The sequence below is a fragment of the Pan paniscus genome, chromosome 13, assembly GCF_029289425.2.
Source record: "Pan paniscus chromosome 13, NHGRI_mPanPan1-v2.0_pri, whole genome shotgun sequence".
Classification (NCBI taxonomy): Eukaryota; Metazoa; Chordata; class Mammalia; order Primates; family Hominidae; genus Pan; species Pan paniscus.
This window is the reverse complement of record NC_073262.2, coordinates 36,249,580-36,270,399: the sequence shown is the minus strand read 5'-3', so window position 1 is coordinate 36,270,399 and position 20,820 is coordinate 36,249,580. Positions and strand designations below refer to the sequence as shown.

The following is a 20,820-nucleotide window of genomic DNA, read 5'->3' as shown; positions in this document are numbered from 1 at the left end:
ACAACTCTTTGTAGTTACCCTACTCTTGCAATTCCTCTGTAAATAGTCCCTTTATTAAATTTCTTTCAAAATACCTCTTCAGGGTATCATCTGTTCCTGCTGGAATACTGACCAATACATCAGCTATGCTTTTAAAGAACCATTTGACAGGTGAACTCTTATTAATTCTACAATTATGGCCCTTAATGGATGCATCCAGAACATTGTGTCTTTACTGAACTAAAGTAAACATGAGTTATTGAGTACACCAGGGGTCACTTTAGCTAGTATTAGGCAGAAACAATGAACAAAAACAATGAAGGGCCTGGCAGCGATGGCTCATGCCTGTAATCCCAACATTTTGGAAGGTTGACGTGGGTGGATCACTTGAGGTCAGGAGTTTGAGACCAGCCTGGCCAACATGGTGAAACCCTGTCTCAACTAAAAATAAAAAATTAGCAAGGTGTGTTGGCACATGCTTGTAATCCTAGCTACTCGAGAGGTTGAGGCAGGAGAATAATTCGAACCTGGGAGGCAGAGGTTGCAGTGAGCTGAGATCTCACCACTGCATTCCAGCCTGGGCAACAGAGTAAGACTCTGTCTCTAAATAAATAAATACAAACAAAAACAATGAAGAAGAAATCCACAATCTGAGGAAGCTGGAAGCCCAGTCCCTTGTTTACACAACTTATGTACCCATTATTTATCATTGCATCAACACTGGACCCTTACCCTGGCCAGATATCTAGTAACTAAAGTTGTATCTCAAGTCAACATCTTGTATGTAGCACGTGGTCTTCAGACACAGCTATTCTGCCATGTTATATTCATTACCATCTTATAAGAAAGTCAAGTAAAAATAATATTCAGTTATGATTATTTTTGGTTTCATTGACATGTCCTTGAACTAAGGTGCTAACACTCAGCATGGAACCCCCTGTGCTGATACTCAAACAGAATCGGTATGAGAGTCAGTTTGAGAAGATTTGGGGATAAAACAGTTAAGAATTTCCAACTGGGTAATACCAAGATGTGTTTTGAAACGTTCCCCTTGACTGTTTCTTACATAATTATATTATTTGTGAGTGAGTTAATTGCCTGATCTCCCTCCATCCCTCACTACTGTGAACAGAAAGATAATCATTTTTTATATGCAGTTGATAGGGTTTTATTATATTGAGTTAGAAAAGACCTGAACAAAAAACGCCTCCCTGATTTTTGCCAAAAAGAAAGGCTGCCGTTTATTTCTTAACTGCAGTTGTTATTTTTGGTAAATGTCCTCAATAAATAATCATGCTTTATTGCCAAATAACTTTATTTACTTCCTTTGGCATACATTTTGGAAATAGTTTGTTTTGTAGAATACATCAGAAAATAGCCTTGCTGAAAGCTGGGCAATTGATGGGTGCTTTGTAAAGAGTTTGTTTGGGGAAGGGTAGCTATCTAGTTTCTTCTGCCTTAGAATGATTTTCAAGTCCAAACTATTCCAACTATGCTTTGTGCAATAAAATGTTGAGGACCCCAGTGCACACTATTCTATGTGTTGGTGTGAATTAAAAATAACCTCTGTTAAATGTTACTCACCTGCCTTTGATAGACTTGTCTCAACAGAATTTTCTTTCACATCATCAATTTATATGACTGTGCAAAATTCTGTTGCATAGAAGTGCCTCAATATTTTTAACAATTCTATCTGAAAACTTCAGTTGTTTCTAATATGTTTGTGTTAATACTGATGCTCCAAAGAATATCCTCAACACTTAATCTTTACACTTATCTATGACTGGCTTCTTAGCAGTGCAGCAGCTGGGTCAAAGAATAAGCAAAGCCTGTATGGCTTTTGAAAATATTGCCAAATTCTCTTTGAGAAAGCGGACTATGAGAAAGTTTGCTTTCTTCCATACCTTTCAATTTGGTCAATATTTTTTAAATTTTCAGTTTGTTAGGTGAAAAACAAACCTTCATTTGCATTAATCTGACAATAGTGAGGGCAAAAGCTTTTCACATATTTACTAACCATTTATCTTCCTCACCCTTCCTTCCACCCTCCCTCTTGAGCTCTCTCCCTTCTTACTCCCTCCATCCTATAATTTCTCCCTCCTCCCCTTCCTCAACCCCATCCATTCCTTCTTTCCTTTCTTCTTCCTTTGAATGACAGGCTCATGCTTGTGGTTCAACTGTAACTTGCTTCCCCAATATCCATCCCCCCCTTCTTTTTTAGTGAAAATACTTCAATTTTATTCAGGGCTGTCATCTGTCAAATTAAATGACAACAACTGAATTTCTCAGCCTACGTTGCAGCTAGGGTTGGCCATATGGCACAGTTCTAGCTAATGAGAACTGGAAGTTGCCAAGAGGAACTTTGGGGAAAGCCCTTTAAAATGAGGGTGGATATGCCAGCTTGTTTCATTTTGCTTTTGCCCTGTGTCTCTTCCATCTGCCTGATATAAGACTGCATTTTTGCTGCAGGTTGTCATCATCAGGTGAGAAGGGGATAAAAGCCACCTGCTAAGGCTGGTACAGCAGGAAAAACCTGGCCCCTGTCGGCAAGGCTACGTCATGATGCTTCCATAACAACTCCAGACAGCTTACCCCCAGACTTATATTACCTGCAAAAAATAAAAACTTCATTAAGTTAAATCATCCTAAGTTGGGTTTTCTATTGGGTGCAGCTAATACAATGTTCTCTGTCTATATTATTGTGGAGAATATATTTGATTATTGACTAGAAGGGGTATTATAGACTTAAAGGGTATTAACACTTTATTTAATGAGTGTTGCCACTTTCCAGTTTTTCTTTTCTTTTTACCCTTTTTTGTGGCCTGTTCTGACATTTTAAAAATTTAGTTGTCAAATTTATTGGTCTTTTGTTTAATGGCTCCTGCTTTAGTGATGTATTTGGAAAGACCCTTTTTTTTTTTTGAGACGGAGTCTTGCTCTGTCACCCAGTCTGGAGTGCAGTGGCATTATCTCAACTCACTACAACCTCCGCCTCCAGGCTCAAGCGATTCTCCTGCCTTAGCCTCGTGAGTAGCTGGGACTACAGGTGCGCACCAACGCGCCGGGCTAATTTTGTATTTTTAGTAGAGACGGGGTTTCACCATATTGGCCAGGCTGGTCTCGAACTCCTGACCTCATGATCTGCCTGCCTTGGCCTCTCAAAGTGCCGGGATTACAGGCATGAACTACCAGGCCAGGCCAGAAAGCCCTTTTATAAATTTATATGATTATTCATTTTTACTTTTACATGATTATTTTAAAAAATTTATTTATCAAATGTATCAGTCTTTTGTTTTATGGTTCCCACTTTAGTGTTGAATTTGGAAAGATCTTTAATAAATTTACATGATTAGTCATTTATACTTAGTCATTTATGTGATTATTCACTTACATTTTCCTTAAAAATTTGGTTTTATTTATTTATTTATTTATTTATTTATTCTGAGACAGTCTCGCTCTGTCGCCCAGGCTGGAGTGCAGTGGCGCGATCTGGGCTCACTACAAGCTCCGCTTCCCGGGTTCACACCATTCTCCTGCCTCAGCCTCCCGAGTAGCTAACTTTTTGTATTTTTTTTAGTAGAGACGGGGTTTCACTGCATTGGCCAGGATGGTCTCGATCTCCTGACCTCATGATCCGCCCGCCTCGGCCTCCCAAAGTGCTAGGATTACAAGCGTAAGCCACCGCGCCTGGCCTGGTTTTATTTTTTATATATACTAAACTGGAATGGCATATGCACTGACTCCCCTTCCCATACCCATGCAGACTCTGCTAATCGATTATGCCACTCATTCTTAGTGAGCATCCATGTAGGCTGCAAATCTATTTTTACAAACCACTTTAAATGCTTTCTTGGACAGATGGAGTGTAAGTAAATAAGCAGTCGTAGACCGATCTACTGTTATCTTTAATAATATTAGTAAAGCACCACTGAGGGCAAACAACCTGCTAATATTTCACAGGCTGGAAAAGAAGTTGAGAGGAAACCTTTTTTTTTTTTTTTAATTGTGTAGCTTCCAGTCTAAAGAGAAGTCAGTACAATTTAAATGACGATATCCTTCAAATGACAAAATTACTGATCCACCTAAGGAATCAGCAACAATTATTTAGACAGACACATATGCTTTTTTTTTTTTTTTGACTTCTTAGTTTTACAGTATAGGGTGGTGTTGGGTACTCTAAACGTTTATGGAGGATTGGTGCTTGCAGTGTTCATAATAGTGTCAATTTAATTGGAAAGGCTTAAGGAAGAGATGACTTTTTCTTTGCAAAACAGCTCAGAAGTATGAAGTAGTTATTCATGAGTTAAAAGCAATACAAGTCTTCAGGTAACAAAATGTTTTTCAGAAGGATGTGAGTAGCTAAAAGTAAGGGGAATATCAAGAGTAGACCCAGGAAATGAATTATGAAGAGCATGGTATTTGGGAGTGATGCAGATTTTTTCCTTGACTTTCAGTTTGGCCCATTCCCTTCATTCTCCCTCTTGTAACCTGCCAGCCTCCTATTTAACACACCATATGCTGATGCCTATTATGACTTTTCCTCTCGCTTTTTGCTTAAAATGGCTATCAAAGGGGCACTGCAGGTATAGCTGCACATACAATTTAAAGGAAATATTTTTTAAAAATGTGTATTCCATAGTTGCTCTCAAGGCTTAATTTATATTATTGGGTCCTGAAAGGAAATGCTTAGGCAACCTCTAAAACCTTCCTTCTAGTCTGCCACTTTGCTACTAACTGAAGATGAGTGGCTGGCTGCTCTGATATTATCGATGGTGATACTACAGCATGAAGTAGGAAGGAATAAATGGGACTGGGCTTTACTGGTTTAACCTCCAGAAGAATCACGGAGCTAAGAAGAGAGGTTGTGGGAGGGGATCAATAGTTGACAAATGAAAAGAGTCTCAGTCAGTTAGAAAGGGCATTTGTTTTCCCGTGACGTAGAAGAATAAATCACTTGTAGAATCCAACAACTCAGGATTGTCTTTTGCAAAATAACACTCTCTGTTTTACGTTACCTAAAATTTTTGAGAACTATAGTGCAAAGTATTTTTCTACATTATATGGCTGGGAAAGTAGAAGTACAACAATCCAAATTGATGCTAAAAGAGATGCAAATCTACTATCAGTGTCATTATCCAGATGAAGTACTTACTGTAACACACAACATTCATGAAATGATGCTAGGTAACATGGAATCTCTTTAGTAAAATGTGATTCCTGTTTTATTGGAAAGGATTCATTTAAGTAAAGAAACTTTTAGCTTACTGGTAACATATGATCTCTATGCTCATTTTGAGAAATTTTTCTGAAATTGTTATGTTTCTGTAATTCTTCATGTAAATCAAATTTATGTTTGGCATTAGGACTCTTGATTGGCTGCATATAACATAAGCCAATTTGAACTGCTTTTTTGGGTTATTCTGCATTTTCCCTTCTTCTCCTAGTTTCCATCCATTCTCTGCTATTGGCAAGTGGTTTGTGTCTGGCCACTGTCTTGCTCTATGCTCTGGGATGCTGAGCCCTTGGACTCAGTCTCTTGGGTCATCATGTTGGTTGACTTCTGGTTGGGCTTGGCAGTGGGAAGCCTTGTCAAATTTGAGAGTAAGAAGAAAGAGAGATCTGGATGCTTCCTTCTTTGCTCTCATTTGAGCAGTAACTACGCTCCTTGATCATAGCTCCCACCAGGTAGACAGCCTTTTCTTCACACTCTTGTTCTTGCTGGCTCTCGGAATACATTTTCTGCTCTTATCTTTGGCCTAACAATGGCAAGGGCCTTCAGCTGTTGCTAATCTATGGGCCCATCACTGTATTTGTCAGCTATTATTGTGACAACAAACAACTCCAACGTTTTGGTAGTTTAAAACAATAGACATTAGTATTTTTCTCATGAAACCTCAGAGCTATGGATTTGGCTGTGGCCCAGGTTCAAGTATCTTCTCATTCTGGATCCCAGGTTGAAAGAATATGATGTTCTCTTGGTATAGGCAAAAACACAAGACAGAGCTCAACTCAAACCCTACAATTGCATGTAAAGCTTCTACCTGGATAGGGACAATGTCAAGTTTACTCACATTCAAGTGGCCAAAGCATGTAACACGGTCAAACCCAAAGTCAAACAAGTGGGGATGTATACTTCTCCCACAGGAGTATTAGACGATTTGAGTGACCTTTGTTTTCTGTTAGGTCTCTGACTAATACAGTTATCTATAGAAAAAATATTTTTAAGGAAAGCTTATTACAATGATACATACAGCTCCCTTGCTGCACCCAAAGGCAGAAATTGCAGCCAGCCTTCAGGAATGAACTGGAATGTGAGACTGGAGTACTTTCCGGTCTTGCCTTTTCTCCTCTCTGCTCCTTTCTGACTGTTTGCTTCCATTTTTCTCTTTTTGCAGGACAGTTTCACTTGCTTCTCTTACTTAGATTTTGGAAAACATTATGTCCAACATCTTGTAAGTGTAATGTTCCAAGATGAACTGTCTGTTGGTCTTCATTCTAAATTCACAGAGAAGGCTTCTGACTGGCCCAGTATGGGTGAGATGCTCGTTCCCAGTGCTACAGACAGGGCACAATGGGCAAGGCCACACTGTACAAAGTAGCTGCTGGGACCCTGCAATGTAACATGGATTATGCTGACGTAAAATTAAAAGTAAAGAGCAAGATTATCGACCAGGTGCCCACCATGTCCAGACCTCTTTTTTGCCGTACGTTTTCCTTTGGTAATTGCTGTTTTGTTAAGCGGCATCTACTAAGTAAAATTGGAGTTTTTTGCTTTGCTTTTTTGTTAAGTGCAATATTTATTTTCTACCTAAAAGAAATCCGGACTTTGTGATCTGAAGGCCCTTTTTTAAAGAAAAATCTTTGATTTTCTCTATGCAATACGCTAGGTCTAAATTTTCAATTTCTTTTAAATATGGATGGAAAGTAGATATCGCTCTGAAGATAAGTGAGAAGTGTACCTGCAAATATGGATTTCAGCCTAGTAATGAAGATATTTGTAATGATATATGAAGTAATTTTGGAGGGAGAGATTTTGAATAAAAATAATGACATCTAATTATTTACATTGACCTTGATATGTCTATACAATATAAAAGTAATTGGTAGCAAAAAAAAAATACTAAGTGTATTGTAGTTTAAAGTTCTTATCTTCCTTTACTGCTCATAATCTGTGTGATATAAACAACACTGTGAGACAGTTATTATAACTCCATTTTGCAGGTAAGTAAACTGAAACTCAAAGAGGTTGAATAACTGGCTTAAATTCATAGCGCTATTAAATGGCAGATTCAAGACATAAATCCAGGTTGGATTAACTCCAAAGACTGTGCTTATTTGTAAATTATCTAGGATGGTGGCCGACCAGAGTAGGCATCAATAAATATTAGCTTCTTTTCTCTGTAAAGTTTCTTTCACTTCTATAATGCTATGATTTGCATGGTTCTTTCATAAAGTGAGTGGAGTGGGATTATGATAATGATAGGTTCTATTTGCCAAAATGGATGTCACAGGGACTCTGAGAATGAGTTGGCTTCCAAGATTCTATTGGGAGTGGGATCTGAGCTTAATCTTCCTAAAACAGATTTGTAATTGAAAAACTTTTTTTTTTTTTTTAAATTTTCTTAGAGAAAGGGTCTTGCCCTGTCACTCAGGCTGGGGTGCAGTGGTGCAATCAGAGCTCACAGCAATCTTGAACTCCTGGGTTCAAGTGGTCCTCCTGCCTCAGCCTCCTAAGTAGCTAGGACTACAGGTGTGCACCACCACATCCAGCTAATTTGTTAATTTTTTTTTTTTTTTGGTAGAGGTCTCACTATGTTGCTCAGGCTGGTCTGGAACTCCTAGCTTCAATCAATACTTTTCCCTTGGTCTCCCAAAGTGCTGGGAAGAATACAGGCATAAACAACCACCCCCAACTTGTACTTTCTGTTTTGACCCACCAAGTTTTGCAAAATTATGTTTCAGGGACTAGAATAATTATATTGGACTTCTGTTTATCCTAGGGTGGATAGCAAGAAAGAAGGGAGAGGGCATCCCATTATTCACACAATCCTGGGGGTACTCCATTTGTGACTTCATATCCAGCCATGCACTATTTTCCACATAGTTTTCTCAGGAAGTGTTCTTAGTGTCCTTTTATTCTGGTCAAAAGTTTTAAATATCAGATATAATGTTGTATTTATTACACTACCACATAGTACATGATTGCAACTCCATAAAAACTCCATACACACAGACACACAGACACACACACACACACATACACAAAACTACATATATACACACAGATACACACACAAACACATCCATATATAAATAAAACTGAGAAGAAAAACATAGAACAAATATATTTAATTTATTAGTAATGGGATTATAGGTAGTATTTTAAATCAAAATTTTCTTTTTTTAACATTTAAAAGTGATTTATTTAAAGGAAACAATAACGAATTAGTGCATCACAACGCTTCAACTAGCCAGAATACACACAAAATGGAGCATCCCAGGCAATGGAAGGAAACATTTGTAATAATTTAAAATACCTCAAAAACTCACACCTGTAATCCCAGCTACTCGGGAGGCTGAGGCAGGAGAATTGCTTGAACCTGGGAGACAGGGGTTACAGTGAGCCGAGATGGCACCACTGTACTCGAGTCTGAGTGATAGAGTGAAACTTCATCTCAAGATAAATAAATAAAAATAAAATACTTAAAAAACCTATAATTAAAAAAAATATTTTTATTGATACCTGATCTTTGTACATATTTATGGGGTACATGTGATATTTTGTTACATGGATAGAATACATAACGATCAGGTCAGAATATTTATGGTATCACCTCGAGTATTTACCATTCCTTTGTGTTGGGAACATTTCAAGTCCTCTCTTCTAGCTATTCTGAAATATATAGTCAACCTATCCTGCTATAGAACATTAAAACTTATTCCTTCTCTGTAACTGTATGTGTCCATTAACCAACCCCTCTCACCACCTCCAATACCCTTTCCAGCCTCAGATAACTATCAAACTACATCTCCACCTTCATGAGATTGACTTTTTTTTTTTTAACTCCCACATATGAGTGAGAACAAAAAGCATACTAATTTATCTCTGCCAGGATAGACAAGAAATGTATACTCTGGCTTGTCTCTGGAGAAGGGCACAAGGTAGCTATGGAAAAGAAGTAGGAAGGAGGCCTTCCTCTGTATACCATTTTGGTACCTTTTGAATTAGAAATTAAAGTAGTGCATTACCAACAAAAAGAAAGATAGAAAAAAATGTATACTCATCTTCCTTGCCTTAGTACGGGAAGTGGAATTAACATGATTCTTGAATTTTTGTTTCCTTATCTTAAGAATTCTCCACCTCTATTTTATATGGATCTTTTGGAAAACACACGTATTTAAGTAAACAACTTCCCTACATATCATTCAATGAAGCTTAATACCATATATATGACACTTTTTAAGATAACAGCTTAATCTGGGCATTGTGAAACATTCAAAAAGTATAAAATATGGAGAACCTATTTTTTAGGTGATGGAACACATAAAGAAGTATAAGTAATAGGGCAAACTCAAAGTTGTGCACATTAAATTATTACTGCAATGCCCAGCATAGACTCAAACACGCAATTCAACTAGACAAAGATCAGAGTGTGCTAGAGTATATAGATAGAGAAGATTTTGTGCAATGTTGTTGTTAGGTCATGCCAAGCTGCAGTAACACATTCATCCTAATATTTTAATGATTAAAGAACAATGTATTTGCTTATCTCTCATATGGCAGTCCAGGGTAGGTTTGGGGTTAGTTGAGTGACCCTTTTCCATTATCAGAAAAGTATTCAAACTGGGGATTTCTTTGTCTCTACCAATGTGTCCTCAGGGCATCTATCCCAGTCAGCCGAAGGGAAAAGAACACAGAGAAGTATGGGAATACTCTTGGGTGAGTCCACTCCTAAAAATGCACACACCCTTTCCTCTCACACTCCACTAGCTGTGGCTCAGCAACAAGGCCACACCATACTACATGAGATGCAGGGCTAGCCACACAGTTGACCTTTCCATTGCAATAGAGAAGTAGAATGAATTTTGGTGGACAGCTGGGAGTTTCTATCCCAGATACGGAACATCAGTGATTTGGAGGAATAAAGAAGATGACGAATGGCTTTGCTCAGGCAGGAAAAACAGTAAGTATAACAAGACTGTTAAACCTAGCCAGGACTCCATTTCTTTAGCTGATAAAGAAAACTTATTCTAGATGTTTTCTAAAATTGTTTCTGGCTTTTAAATTTCTGTGCTTCTGAGAGCTAACATTCTGTGGGTATTGTGTTCAGCTGAAGCAAGGTGCTCATGTTTGAAATGGTGCAAGATAACTCTTATGATGTGGGTAGAGTGGGTCTTGAATAATCAGTGTATTGCACTGGAGATTTTTTTAAAAATCAAGCAACAGATACTGATCAAGTACCTACTTGCGATGGTTAATTTTAAGTGTCAACTTAACTGGGTGAAAGGATACCCATATAGCTGGTAAAACATTACTTCTAGGGGTGTAAGGGTGTTTCTGGAAGAGATGAGCATTTAAATCAGTGGACTGAGTAAAGAAGACCCACCCTCAGCACTATGGGTAGGCACCATCCTATCTAGCGAGGGCCTGGATAGAACACAAAGGTGAAGGAACAGCGAGTTTGCTCTCATTCTCTTGCTGAGCTGGGACGTCCATATTCTCCTGCCCTTGGACATTGGAACTCCTAGTCTTGGGCCTTTGACCTTGAACCATGATTCTCCGGCTTGCAGAGGGTATATGATTGAACTTCTTAGCCTCCATAATTGTGTGGGCCAATTCTCTCCATGTATGAGGATAACACATCTTCTCATACATTTTTCTATGTGTCATATTGGTTCCATTTCTCTGGAGAATGCTAATATACTATACACTTTACCAGGTGCTGTGGAGGACACAAAAGAGTTAACTCACTATTTTAGATAATAGATTAAGTACTACAGATGCACCTCAATACACGGGGTTACATCCTGATAAACCCATTGTACGTTGAAAATCCTAAATTAAAAATGCATTTAATACACCTAATCTACCGATCATCATAGGTCAGCCTAGCCTACCTTTAATGTGCTCAGACACATCAGCCTATAACTGGGTAAAATAATCTAACTCAAAGCCTATTTTATAATAATGTGGTGAATATTTCATGTCATTTATTGAATACTTCACTGAAAGTGAAAAACAGAATGGTTGTACGAGTACTCAAAATGCTGTTTCTACTGAATGCGTATGGCTGTTGCAACATCGTAAAGTCGAAAAATTGTAAGTTGAACCATTGTATATCAGGGACTGTCTGTATTTATGGGACAGCTGAGTTGAATGTAGAGAAGGGAAGTTTTAAAATGGAGCAGAATGGGTTGTGTTCCCAGGATTCCAGACCTCAGAATATGGGGTAGGAGATTGGGGTGAAGATGAAATGATCTTTGAGTATCATCTACAAGACTTTTCTGAAGGAAAAATAATCTCTAATATGAACTTGTTTTCCTGATTTGTCTCTTGCAATTGGCAATATTAAATTGTCATTCATTAAGAGTTCTGATTAATCAACATTGAGTTAACTTTAGTTTCCCTGCAAGTAAGAATGCATGACTCCATCCTCTATATTTTACAGGCCAGTTAATTAATTTAAAATTCTTTACGAGGTGAAATCAAACCTTTAGGCAATCAAGATATTCCCCAAAACATACCAATTCCTATGAAAATATATTCTCAGGTGCCATAATCACCTGAAAACTGCCCAACGTAGTGTTCTACTGCTGTTAATTCTTAGCCAGTCATATTGCTAATGTATTCCAGGACTCCTATCTTTGGATATAAGGATTTAACCTGACTTACTTTGGATTTATCCTGACTTACTTTTCTGTAGTTGCAGTTTTTAAAAAATTTGTGATCATAGATAAATTATTATCCTAAATATTTTAGGGGGAGGTTATTTTCACCGTTTTCAGGTTCAGTTTTGGCTACTGGGTCCTGTCTTGTTATAAACTCATTGCAATTATTTTTGTTGTCTTGAATACCTGCTTCAATTTACCTTTCTTATGTAACGCAAGAGCTGGGACTAGGAGTCAGGAGAAATGCATTTCAGTTGGGTTTGCCATTTACTAGTGGGCACATCATTACCCTCATGGGGACTTGGGTTTTCCTGTCTGTCAAAAAAGAGGATTAAGAAGGTAGTGTAGGTTGCACTCTCTTTGAAATATTACTCTTCTATATGTTAATATGTCTATACGTTTAAAAGTTCTGTTGCTTTAGTTTTTAAGCAGTTTGTGACTGAGTGCAAAATTAGCTTCCGTGAATATCCTTTTCCTCAATAGCAGTACTAAAGGGCAAAAAATAGTTTTGTAGAAATGTGTGTATTTGCATGCTTAAGTGGGCTCTGATTTATATTGTGCCAAGTACCATTACTGACAATTAGGTATCCTTTGAAATGAAATTATGACTTAGAAATATATGTGGCATATATTCTACTCCAACTTACAAACGAGCTTATGGGAAACTTTAAAAAAATTCCACAAACCCTGCTAACATCTAAGAACTGTATAAATCGATTTACAGTTGTTTTTTTTTTTTTTTTTTTTTTGCATAGAAATAATGTTCACATCTCTCAACTTTGGAACATCAGATAGTTTTAAACCTCATTACTTCACGTCAAAACAATCGTAATGGCAGCTCACAAGTAGAGTTCTTTCTTACTAGATGCCATGCTATGTACAAAATGTTTTATGTGAGTTATTCTTTTGCCCTACTTTAAAATCTCCACAACCAAGATGCCTATTTAACATGTATCTAAGGGAAACCTTCTTGTTCAATTTGTATCACACACATACACATGCACAGAATAAGCCCTTGTGAGGAAAAGAAACAAGGAGAACAGAGTCTTTAAAAAATAACCACCCAGGATTAATGTGACAGATCTAGCAAATTCTTTTTATTTACATAAAATGTGTACACATACTTTCTCTGTACACAGAAAATTCTAAGTATATATAGATATATGATTCCCACATATTTTACAATAAATAATATTTTACTCTTGTTTCTAGGTGAAAATAAAAAGATGTCTCAAAATATTAATCACCAACCACAAAATTACAAAAACATGTGGTGAACTCAGAGCAAGAACTTCAAGCCTGTACTACCACACACTAAGCTTAGTACAATTTTTACAAAAGACAAAAATTGAACACTGCAGATATTACCGGTAAAAGGAAAGAAATGAAGATATAAAATAGAGAACAGAGCTCTTGGTTTTTTGAACAGTGTGGTAAGAGTATTTCTTGTTGTTTAGGACTTCTCTTCCTTTAGTCCTCAATTTAATGTTTTACTTTAATTAATATTTTACAGATAAGAAGGGAGAAAGAAGTTAACATCTATTGTAAAAGGAGTGACCATTCCATGAGCGTCCTGAGTTCTAGAAGCCTTTTTCTTGGCCAACCAGACCCCTGTTTCTGTTCTAATTTAATGATCATTCAGTTCTACCATATAGGACTGCTATTCACCCCCACAGGGAAGATGAGAAGGGCACTGACTGTGAAGTGACATTAATTTGAAAGTCATTTCAAAAGTCTGGTAAGCCAGGTATCTTGGTTGTCAGCACTTAATAATTAGAAATGTTTAAATATAACTCTCTATTTCCACATAGAGTTTGATCTCTTATTCAAATATTAACTAAGTGCAAGGGGAACTTAATCTGGGAGGCTAGAAATAATGAATCCATAATCCTGAAATTTCCTCCCTCTACTTCCCACTTTTGTTTTCTATTCTAGTCTAGGAAACAAGCACTTTCACTCAACTTCAGAGCTGTTCTACACATGTGTAAAGAATCACACTGTCGAATGAATTGAATAAAGCTCTAAGCTATAGGATGCATACAAATTTTGTCATTTTTTGATTAATTCCACAGCATTTGAATTTATCAGAAGAGTCTAAAAGCATCATGATTTTTGTTATTGTTCAACAAACTTATTCTCAGATTTGCTTTCCCATTACATCAGTATTCAAACTCAGGGGGAATCATAAGAATGGTGACCAACACAGGGCTAAGTGCTCAAATCACATTCCACGCAACTCTAGCTCAGATGATAAGGAACTTGGTTCCACTGTGGCACTGTAACTTCACACACGAATTTTGAAACAAATTTTACCTTTTTTTCTCTCATATCAATAACAGCACAGATGGATGGGGGAAAAGATAGAAATATAAAAAAAGGGTCCAATGTCAAAAACACAATTCATCTATCAAATACAATCTTTTCCTTTACCACATCTGCTATTTCTGCGGTAACCTTCCAAAACATATTTCAAAGGCAGGCTCATTTCAAGAGCAATGTTTGTCACATGCATAATTTTGTTCCTTCTTGTCACATATTGCTATCATTGATGTTTCTTTCAGAGAAACAATAAGATTTCTAGAACTTAGTCATCTTGCATGAAAGTGATGGTTTCATAAACAGTTTAACTTTTTAGATAAAGGTACCTACGATAGAAACAAACAAATTTCACATTTAAAGATGTCTCTTTTTCTTTTTTTAAATTTGAAAACCTGATAGGGAACTATTGTTCACTGCCAGAAACAAAAGGGATCCTTTATCATAAAGAGCTGGGCTTGTTTCTTTGTCATTCGAATCAAATACATATGTATCCCTCATTTCCACCACAGCAGGAAGATCAGCCAGAAGATAAGTATGGGGTCTCACTATGGTAATTGTAGTCAGGGCACACCTTTTGCACGAGTTTATAATCAACACTGTAAAAGGCAATGTAAATGCAAATGACCTTGAAGGGCTTGGAGCACAACCAAGACACATGGCTCTGAGTCTGCTCCTGGTAGCAGATCTTGGATGGGTCAAAGTTGCACAGGGCGGTCTTTTTCGCCCGATCTGTTTTTTCATACTCAATGCGACAATTGAAAGATTTGGATTCCTTGGTCTCCAAGGTAGACTGGGGGGAAACTTCAAATTCCACCACCTTGGAGGGTGGTACCAAGCTCACTGAAACATTGCCCAGGCCTGTTGAATTATGTCGGAAATACACACTGAAGGTTCCATTTCCATGGTCAACAATTTTCCCTGTGATGAGGAGATTGAGTTTGACAGTTTTAATGTTGGAATGAAAGTCACCCCATCCAAACATTTTCTTAAATTTTCCTGTTTTTACTATTGGCCTCCGTTTAGTTCTTGCCAATGGCTCCTGAATCTCCGTGATGTTGGCCAGCCAATCCCAAAAGTTTTCCATGCTGTCTGCATACGCCATGGGGCCGGGCTTGGGCACCGGAGACTGTTTAACAAACAGGCGCAGGGGACTGATGATCCTTGAGTGCACCACGTTGCCGACCAACGTCCCTGGAGCATCTTTGTCTTCCCAATCCAGCCCCTCCGTGGCATGCACCACTTCCTTACTGTCACAAAATAGCTGTTTGAAAAGAAGAAAGAGAAATAAACTTTAGGTAAGTGCCGTGACTGCGCACTCAAACTGAAGTCAAAGCGCAAGGGAAATTATTTCAACATTATTTAGATTCTTGTTCGACAGCATTTCACACACACAGCCGGGCTCAACAGTGTAACAAGATAAGCATTTAATTCAAGCAATGGAAAACTGCGAGTATGAAAATTAAAAATGGTGAGGTTAAGAACAAAGTATTTCATTTTAATGGGTTGATGTGATTTTAGTCTCTGTTTCCTGATCTTCACAATTCTATTTTTCCAGATTGGGGGAAGTAGTATATTTTGACTTCTCACTTGATATAATCATTAAATTGTCAACTCTTTTCTTTCAGGTGGAAGACAAAAATAGAGTGCTGAAGGTATCTACAAAGGAGCTAAAAACTGTCAATGATATTGATAAGTCTTTTAAGTATATTTGGAAATATTAAGGGGATTATTACATTCAAAGGCTTATAACATGTAATTTCATAGCTCTTTATATAATTCCATCTCAAACTCTGTAACAAAAAAGCATGTGATGAGGATTAGAAAGTTCTACAAAAAGTTTTAGTTGAAAAAATAGAAGTAAAAATTTAGTTGCCTTTATAAAAACAGAAAGTAATGTAGAGAGGTATATTTTGAATTAATAGGTTATATATGAGTTAATAAATTTTATTACAACTGAATTATATCCTAAAATAATTGCTAAGAAACTGTCATGTGCATTGTTTTATGGGTTCCTCAGTATTTTGGTTCAAATCATAGCCACCGAAACGTAAGACTTTATTTGCATTTGATTTTTCTTTTTATTCTTTGTGTAGTATAAGAGTCCCCATGTTTACTAAAAATAATTTAGTTAAGTAGATATGGATTTTGAGGGACAGGATCACTGTATATGATGCTGTTGCATGGAGTGAATATTTATGGATGATTTATTAAAAGTCTGGAAAATAGAGGTTTCTAGTGGAAACACAGCCTCTTATCTCTAATGGCACAAACCACTCTTGTAATGATTCTACGGAAAACTGTCAGCATGATGAAATGGATGAGGAAAGAAGTGAGGCTGTGTTTATGTACTTTCTCTAGCCCTTTCAAACTTAGCAAAACACTTGGTAAAAATGGTTTCAGATTATTCCCAAAATTATTGCTTTCAATCCAATTTTGAAAATAAATGAGAGACGTAGCCTGGATTATAAATACTGCATTTGACTAGACGGTATAGTTTGATAACACGAGGTTATCTATTGTGTGTTCATAAAAGTTTAGAAGCTTAAATCCTAACAGGGCTTTGTGAAAAGTGTTTCCACCTATGTCTAGTCCCCAAATCACTTTAAGAATTCAAGGACTCAAAATGTATAGATAGGTTTCTTTAAAATTATTTTTTGCTTTGGTAAGGATGGGAAGGTGCTACAACATATAGTTCTCCCTTTGGTTAATTTCTTGGAAGATTTTCTTCCGCATTCCTGGAGTTTTAAAAAATTCAGAACAAATTGGTATGATGCATATTCTTACATTTTGAGAACCTAAATCCATATGGCCTCTTCTTAGGGGCTTATACACCCTGAATTGATACTCCTTTTTCTCTCCTGGTGTTGAAAGGCTGGCAGATTCCCCAGGGAAAGAGGGATCATTACTCTGGATTTCTGGCTCAAAGTATTTCTGATACTGTAACTACAGCTTTCTGATTTTGCACACTTTTTTCTCTCTTATTGGTATATAATATTTTACATATTTATGGGGGTACACGTGAGTATTTGATACATGCATAAAATGTGTAATGATTAAGTCAGAGTATTTAGGGTATACATCATCTCGAATATTTATCACTACTATGTATTGGGAACATTTCAAGTCCTCCCTTCAAACTACTTTAAAATATACAACACGTTGTTGCTAACTATAGTATAGTCACCCTACACTGCTTTTGAACATCAGAACTTGTTTTATTTTATTTTAAAAAATGGGATTAATTTTTTTTTGGTAGAGATGGGGTCTCAGTTTGATGCCCAGGTGGTCTCAAGCTGCTGGCCTCAAGTGATCCTCCTGCCTCATCCTCCCTAAGTGTTGGGATTACAGGTATGAGTCACCATGCCTGGACTAGAACTTATTTCTTCCATCTAACTGTGTTTGTACTCATCCATCAATCTCTCTTCATTTCCCCCACCCCACCCTCAAATGCTTCCCAACCTCTGGTACTATCAAAATTCTCTATTTCTATGAGATCAAGTTTTTTAGCTCTTACATATGGGTGAGAATATGTGTCTGTCTTATTTCACTTAACATAATGACTTCCAGTTCCTTGAATATTATTTATTTATTTTTAGAGACAGGATATCACTCTGTCACCCAGGCTGGAGGCATAATCATAGCTCACTGCAACCTCAAACTCCTGGGCTCAAGTGATTCTCCCTCCTCAGCCTCCAGAATAGCTAGGAATACAGGTGCACACTACCATGCCTGGCTAATTTTCTTTTTTTTTCCTTCTTTTTTTTTTTTTTTTTTTTAATACAGTCTTGTTCTATCACCCAGGCTGGAGTGGAGTGGTGCAATCTCAGCTTACTACAATCTCCACCTCCAGGGTTTAAGAAATTCTTGCACATCAGCCTCCCGAGTAGCTGTGATTACAGGCATGCGCCACCATGCCTGACTAGTTTTTGTGTTTTTAGTGGAGACAGGGTCTCACCATGTTGGCCAGGCTGGTCTCAAACTCCTGGCCTCAAGTGATCTGCCTGCCTCGGTCTCCCAAAATGTCAGGATTACAGGTGTGAGCCACTGCTCGGCTTAATTTTTTATTTTTATACAGATGAGGTCTTGTTATGTTGCCCAGGCTGGTCTTGAACTCCAGCCTCAAGTGATCCTCCTACTTTGGCCTCTCAAAGTGTTGGGATTACAGGAGCGAACCATCATGTCCAGTCCCTCGAATACTCTTACTCATGATGTGTGCAAACTTCATTCCAATCATTTGGTAATAGCCCATGGAGCTCGACACCCAGACTCTGCTTCTGACTTGAGTTTCCTGAGAATGGAGACAGCCTGGTCCAAGTGACCTGTCCCAGCATCTCTCCAGAAAGAGGGCCAAGGATGCATGGGCAGATAAGAAGCTCTTGCTAATCAAGGTCCAATTTCGCTTCTGTGATCATGATTCTTGCTGCCCATAGTCTACTACCTATCTTTCACCTGTTTCCAGTATTTCATGAGATTCACCGTGCTTGGTAAATGCTTGCAGACACACCTACCATTTGCAGAACATCTGGTTTACAAGAAGTGCTCCCTTACTTCCCAATCTCTACTCCCTGATTTGGTACAGCTTCTGAACTTCTTCCCTCACTCCCACCTTCCTTCTTCTATTTCATGGGATAGAGCCCTTCTGACATTTTCCCCTTTAAGCTTGCTTTTAAAAATATGTCTTGATTCTTACCTTTATATATCATAATATCAATTGCTTTATTACAAATACCATGACACTTTATCAGCAGAACTAAAATACATTTTCATTCAAAAGTATTTTTTCAACCACAAGTATACAAATATTCTTTTATCAGCAGCAACGTGCCCTCTTTTTCTTTAAAGTGCTTGTTTAATGTTATATGTTTCCCTAAATTTTTTTCTGCCTGGTTCATTTTTCTTGTTTTAGTGCTTTGCCCAATTTTCTCCTCACTTTCACATTACTGATAAACTCATAAGAATTGAGCCCATGATTCAACAACCAGTAAGTTTTGCAATCATGTAGTCTTAGCTGATCTTGGTGCACTTTCAAATACATGATAGACACTGATACCTTAAGAGATCCTTCTCTTATCACTAGGACTTCCATTGTGATGGTTCTGAGATTACTCAATAATAATAATAATAGTAATAATAATAGCAATAGGACATTACTGAGACATTTTCAAAGATCTGAAAACTTTCCTCATAGCAGTTTATGTTGTAAGAGAACATGAACCAAATATATGTGACTCTCTTTAAAAAAATGAAAGTAGAAAACATTCTAAGCTTTCAAACAGATAAATTGAGTGTCATTATTTGCTTTTACAAAAGTTGTTTTATTCTTTGGAAAAGGTTCCCTATATGAGAATTTGAAATGAAATTAGATTTCTAAAAAAAAATCATTCTAACACACTACTGTTGAGGTCCAAACCTGCTCAAAGAGCCCTTGATTTTAAGATTAGTCAATATAATAAAAAATAATAAAATTTAGCTAATAGCAAAGATATATAATGTTTCTCTCTTCCAGTGACAGCATTCACTGGCAGTACCTTAGGTAAAAAGTACATATATATATACATATATGTGTGTGTATGTGTGTGTGTATACATATATAAATCTATATAAAAACACTTTTTAAAAAAAATTTGGCTTTCCTTAGCACATCATATTTCTAGCTTGTTTTGACAACAACATTAGCCAAGTTGGAAAAACTGTGTACAACCTCATCCGTTTATTACTTTAAAATACATGGACAGTTCTCACAAGTGCTGACTTCCAAATCTAAACCCAAATATCAAAAAGCTATCTGACAGTGATTTACTGGTAGAAGAATATAATGTAAAGGGCAAATATATTTCTCTATGTCTTTAAACAGATGACAATTTTATCTCCCCTCCCAACTTTCAGCCTTGGTATAACTTGTTCAGCCTTCCTCTTGTTATTAATCATCACTTTATAACGTCACTGTTGAGAGCTCAGGCACCCTTTTCTACACCAAGTCTACCTAGATGGTTGTATGACCTAAGTCCCCAGTCCACATGCTCAACATGAAGACCTAATCAGAAGACTGGAGGCTGATGAGCCACAACCCTGCCCACCTCCCCACTGCTTGCCCATATATTCCCAATAGGGAAGCAGCCTGATATGATGTTTCCATCATATCAGAGCACAGGATTTATTGCCTAATGCCATTGTCACCCCTTGCTCAAGTGTATGACCTGAACCTCAGTTTTCTCACCTACATTTCCTTTGCTGTTTGGCTGTAAGGACTAAAAGAATGGACGGAAATTACTGGGCCTATTAAGGCATTCGATGACTGATGGCTCTTCCATGGTCCAACGGATAATCTCATGCCTCCTACTCAAGAAGTGTCTCCAAAGGGTTCTATGAATTCTCAAGCCTCCAGGAAACTGATTAATGGTTAATTGAGCAACTTGTTCAGTGCCATGTGATAAATTAATGACCAAGTAGAAATCAACCCACTCAACCCCAGAACATCAATCAAATGTTTCCCTATGTTTCTAGTCTTACTGGCATCTGAGTCACATCCAAATCCCAGGTGAGCTCTCTTTGCCAACAAAATGTGTTTGTAGATCTTTGATTCCAATCTACTACATGAATCAGCAAAGGGAGCTGAGAATATAAAGTGTCTGG

At 37.4% G+C, this 20,820-nt stretch overlaps 1 protein-coding gene across 1 annotated transcript in view; it reads right to left on the bottom strand.

The window, feature by feature from the left end:
• Positions 1 to 7,596: 7,596 nt before the first annotated feature.
• NXPH2 (neurexophilin 2) overlaps positions 7,597 to 20,820 on the bottom strand; it is a 117,310-nt gene continuing 104,086 nt past the window's right edge. The window contains exon 2 of the mRNA XM_003822824.6: positions 7,597 to 15,448. Coding sequence (XP_003822872.1) covers positions 14,705 to 15,448 — 744 coding nt within the window. The 3' untranslated portion in view covers positions 7,597 to 14,704. The remainder of the gene's footprint in view (positions 15,449 to 20,820) is intronic.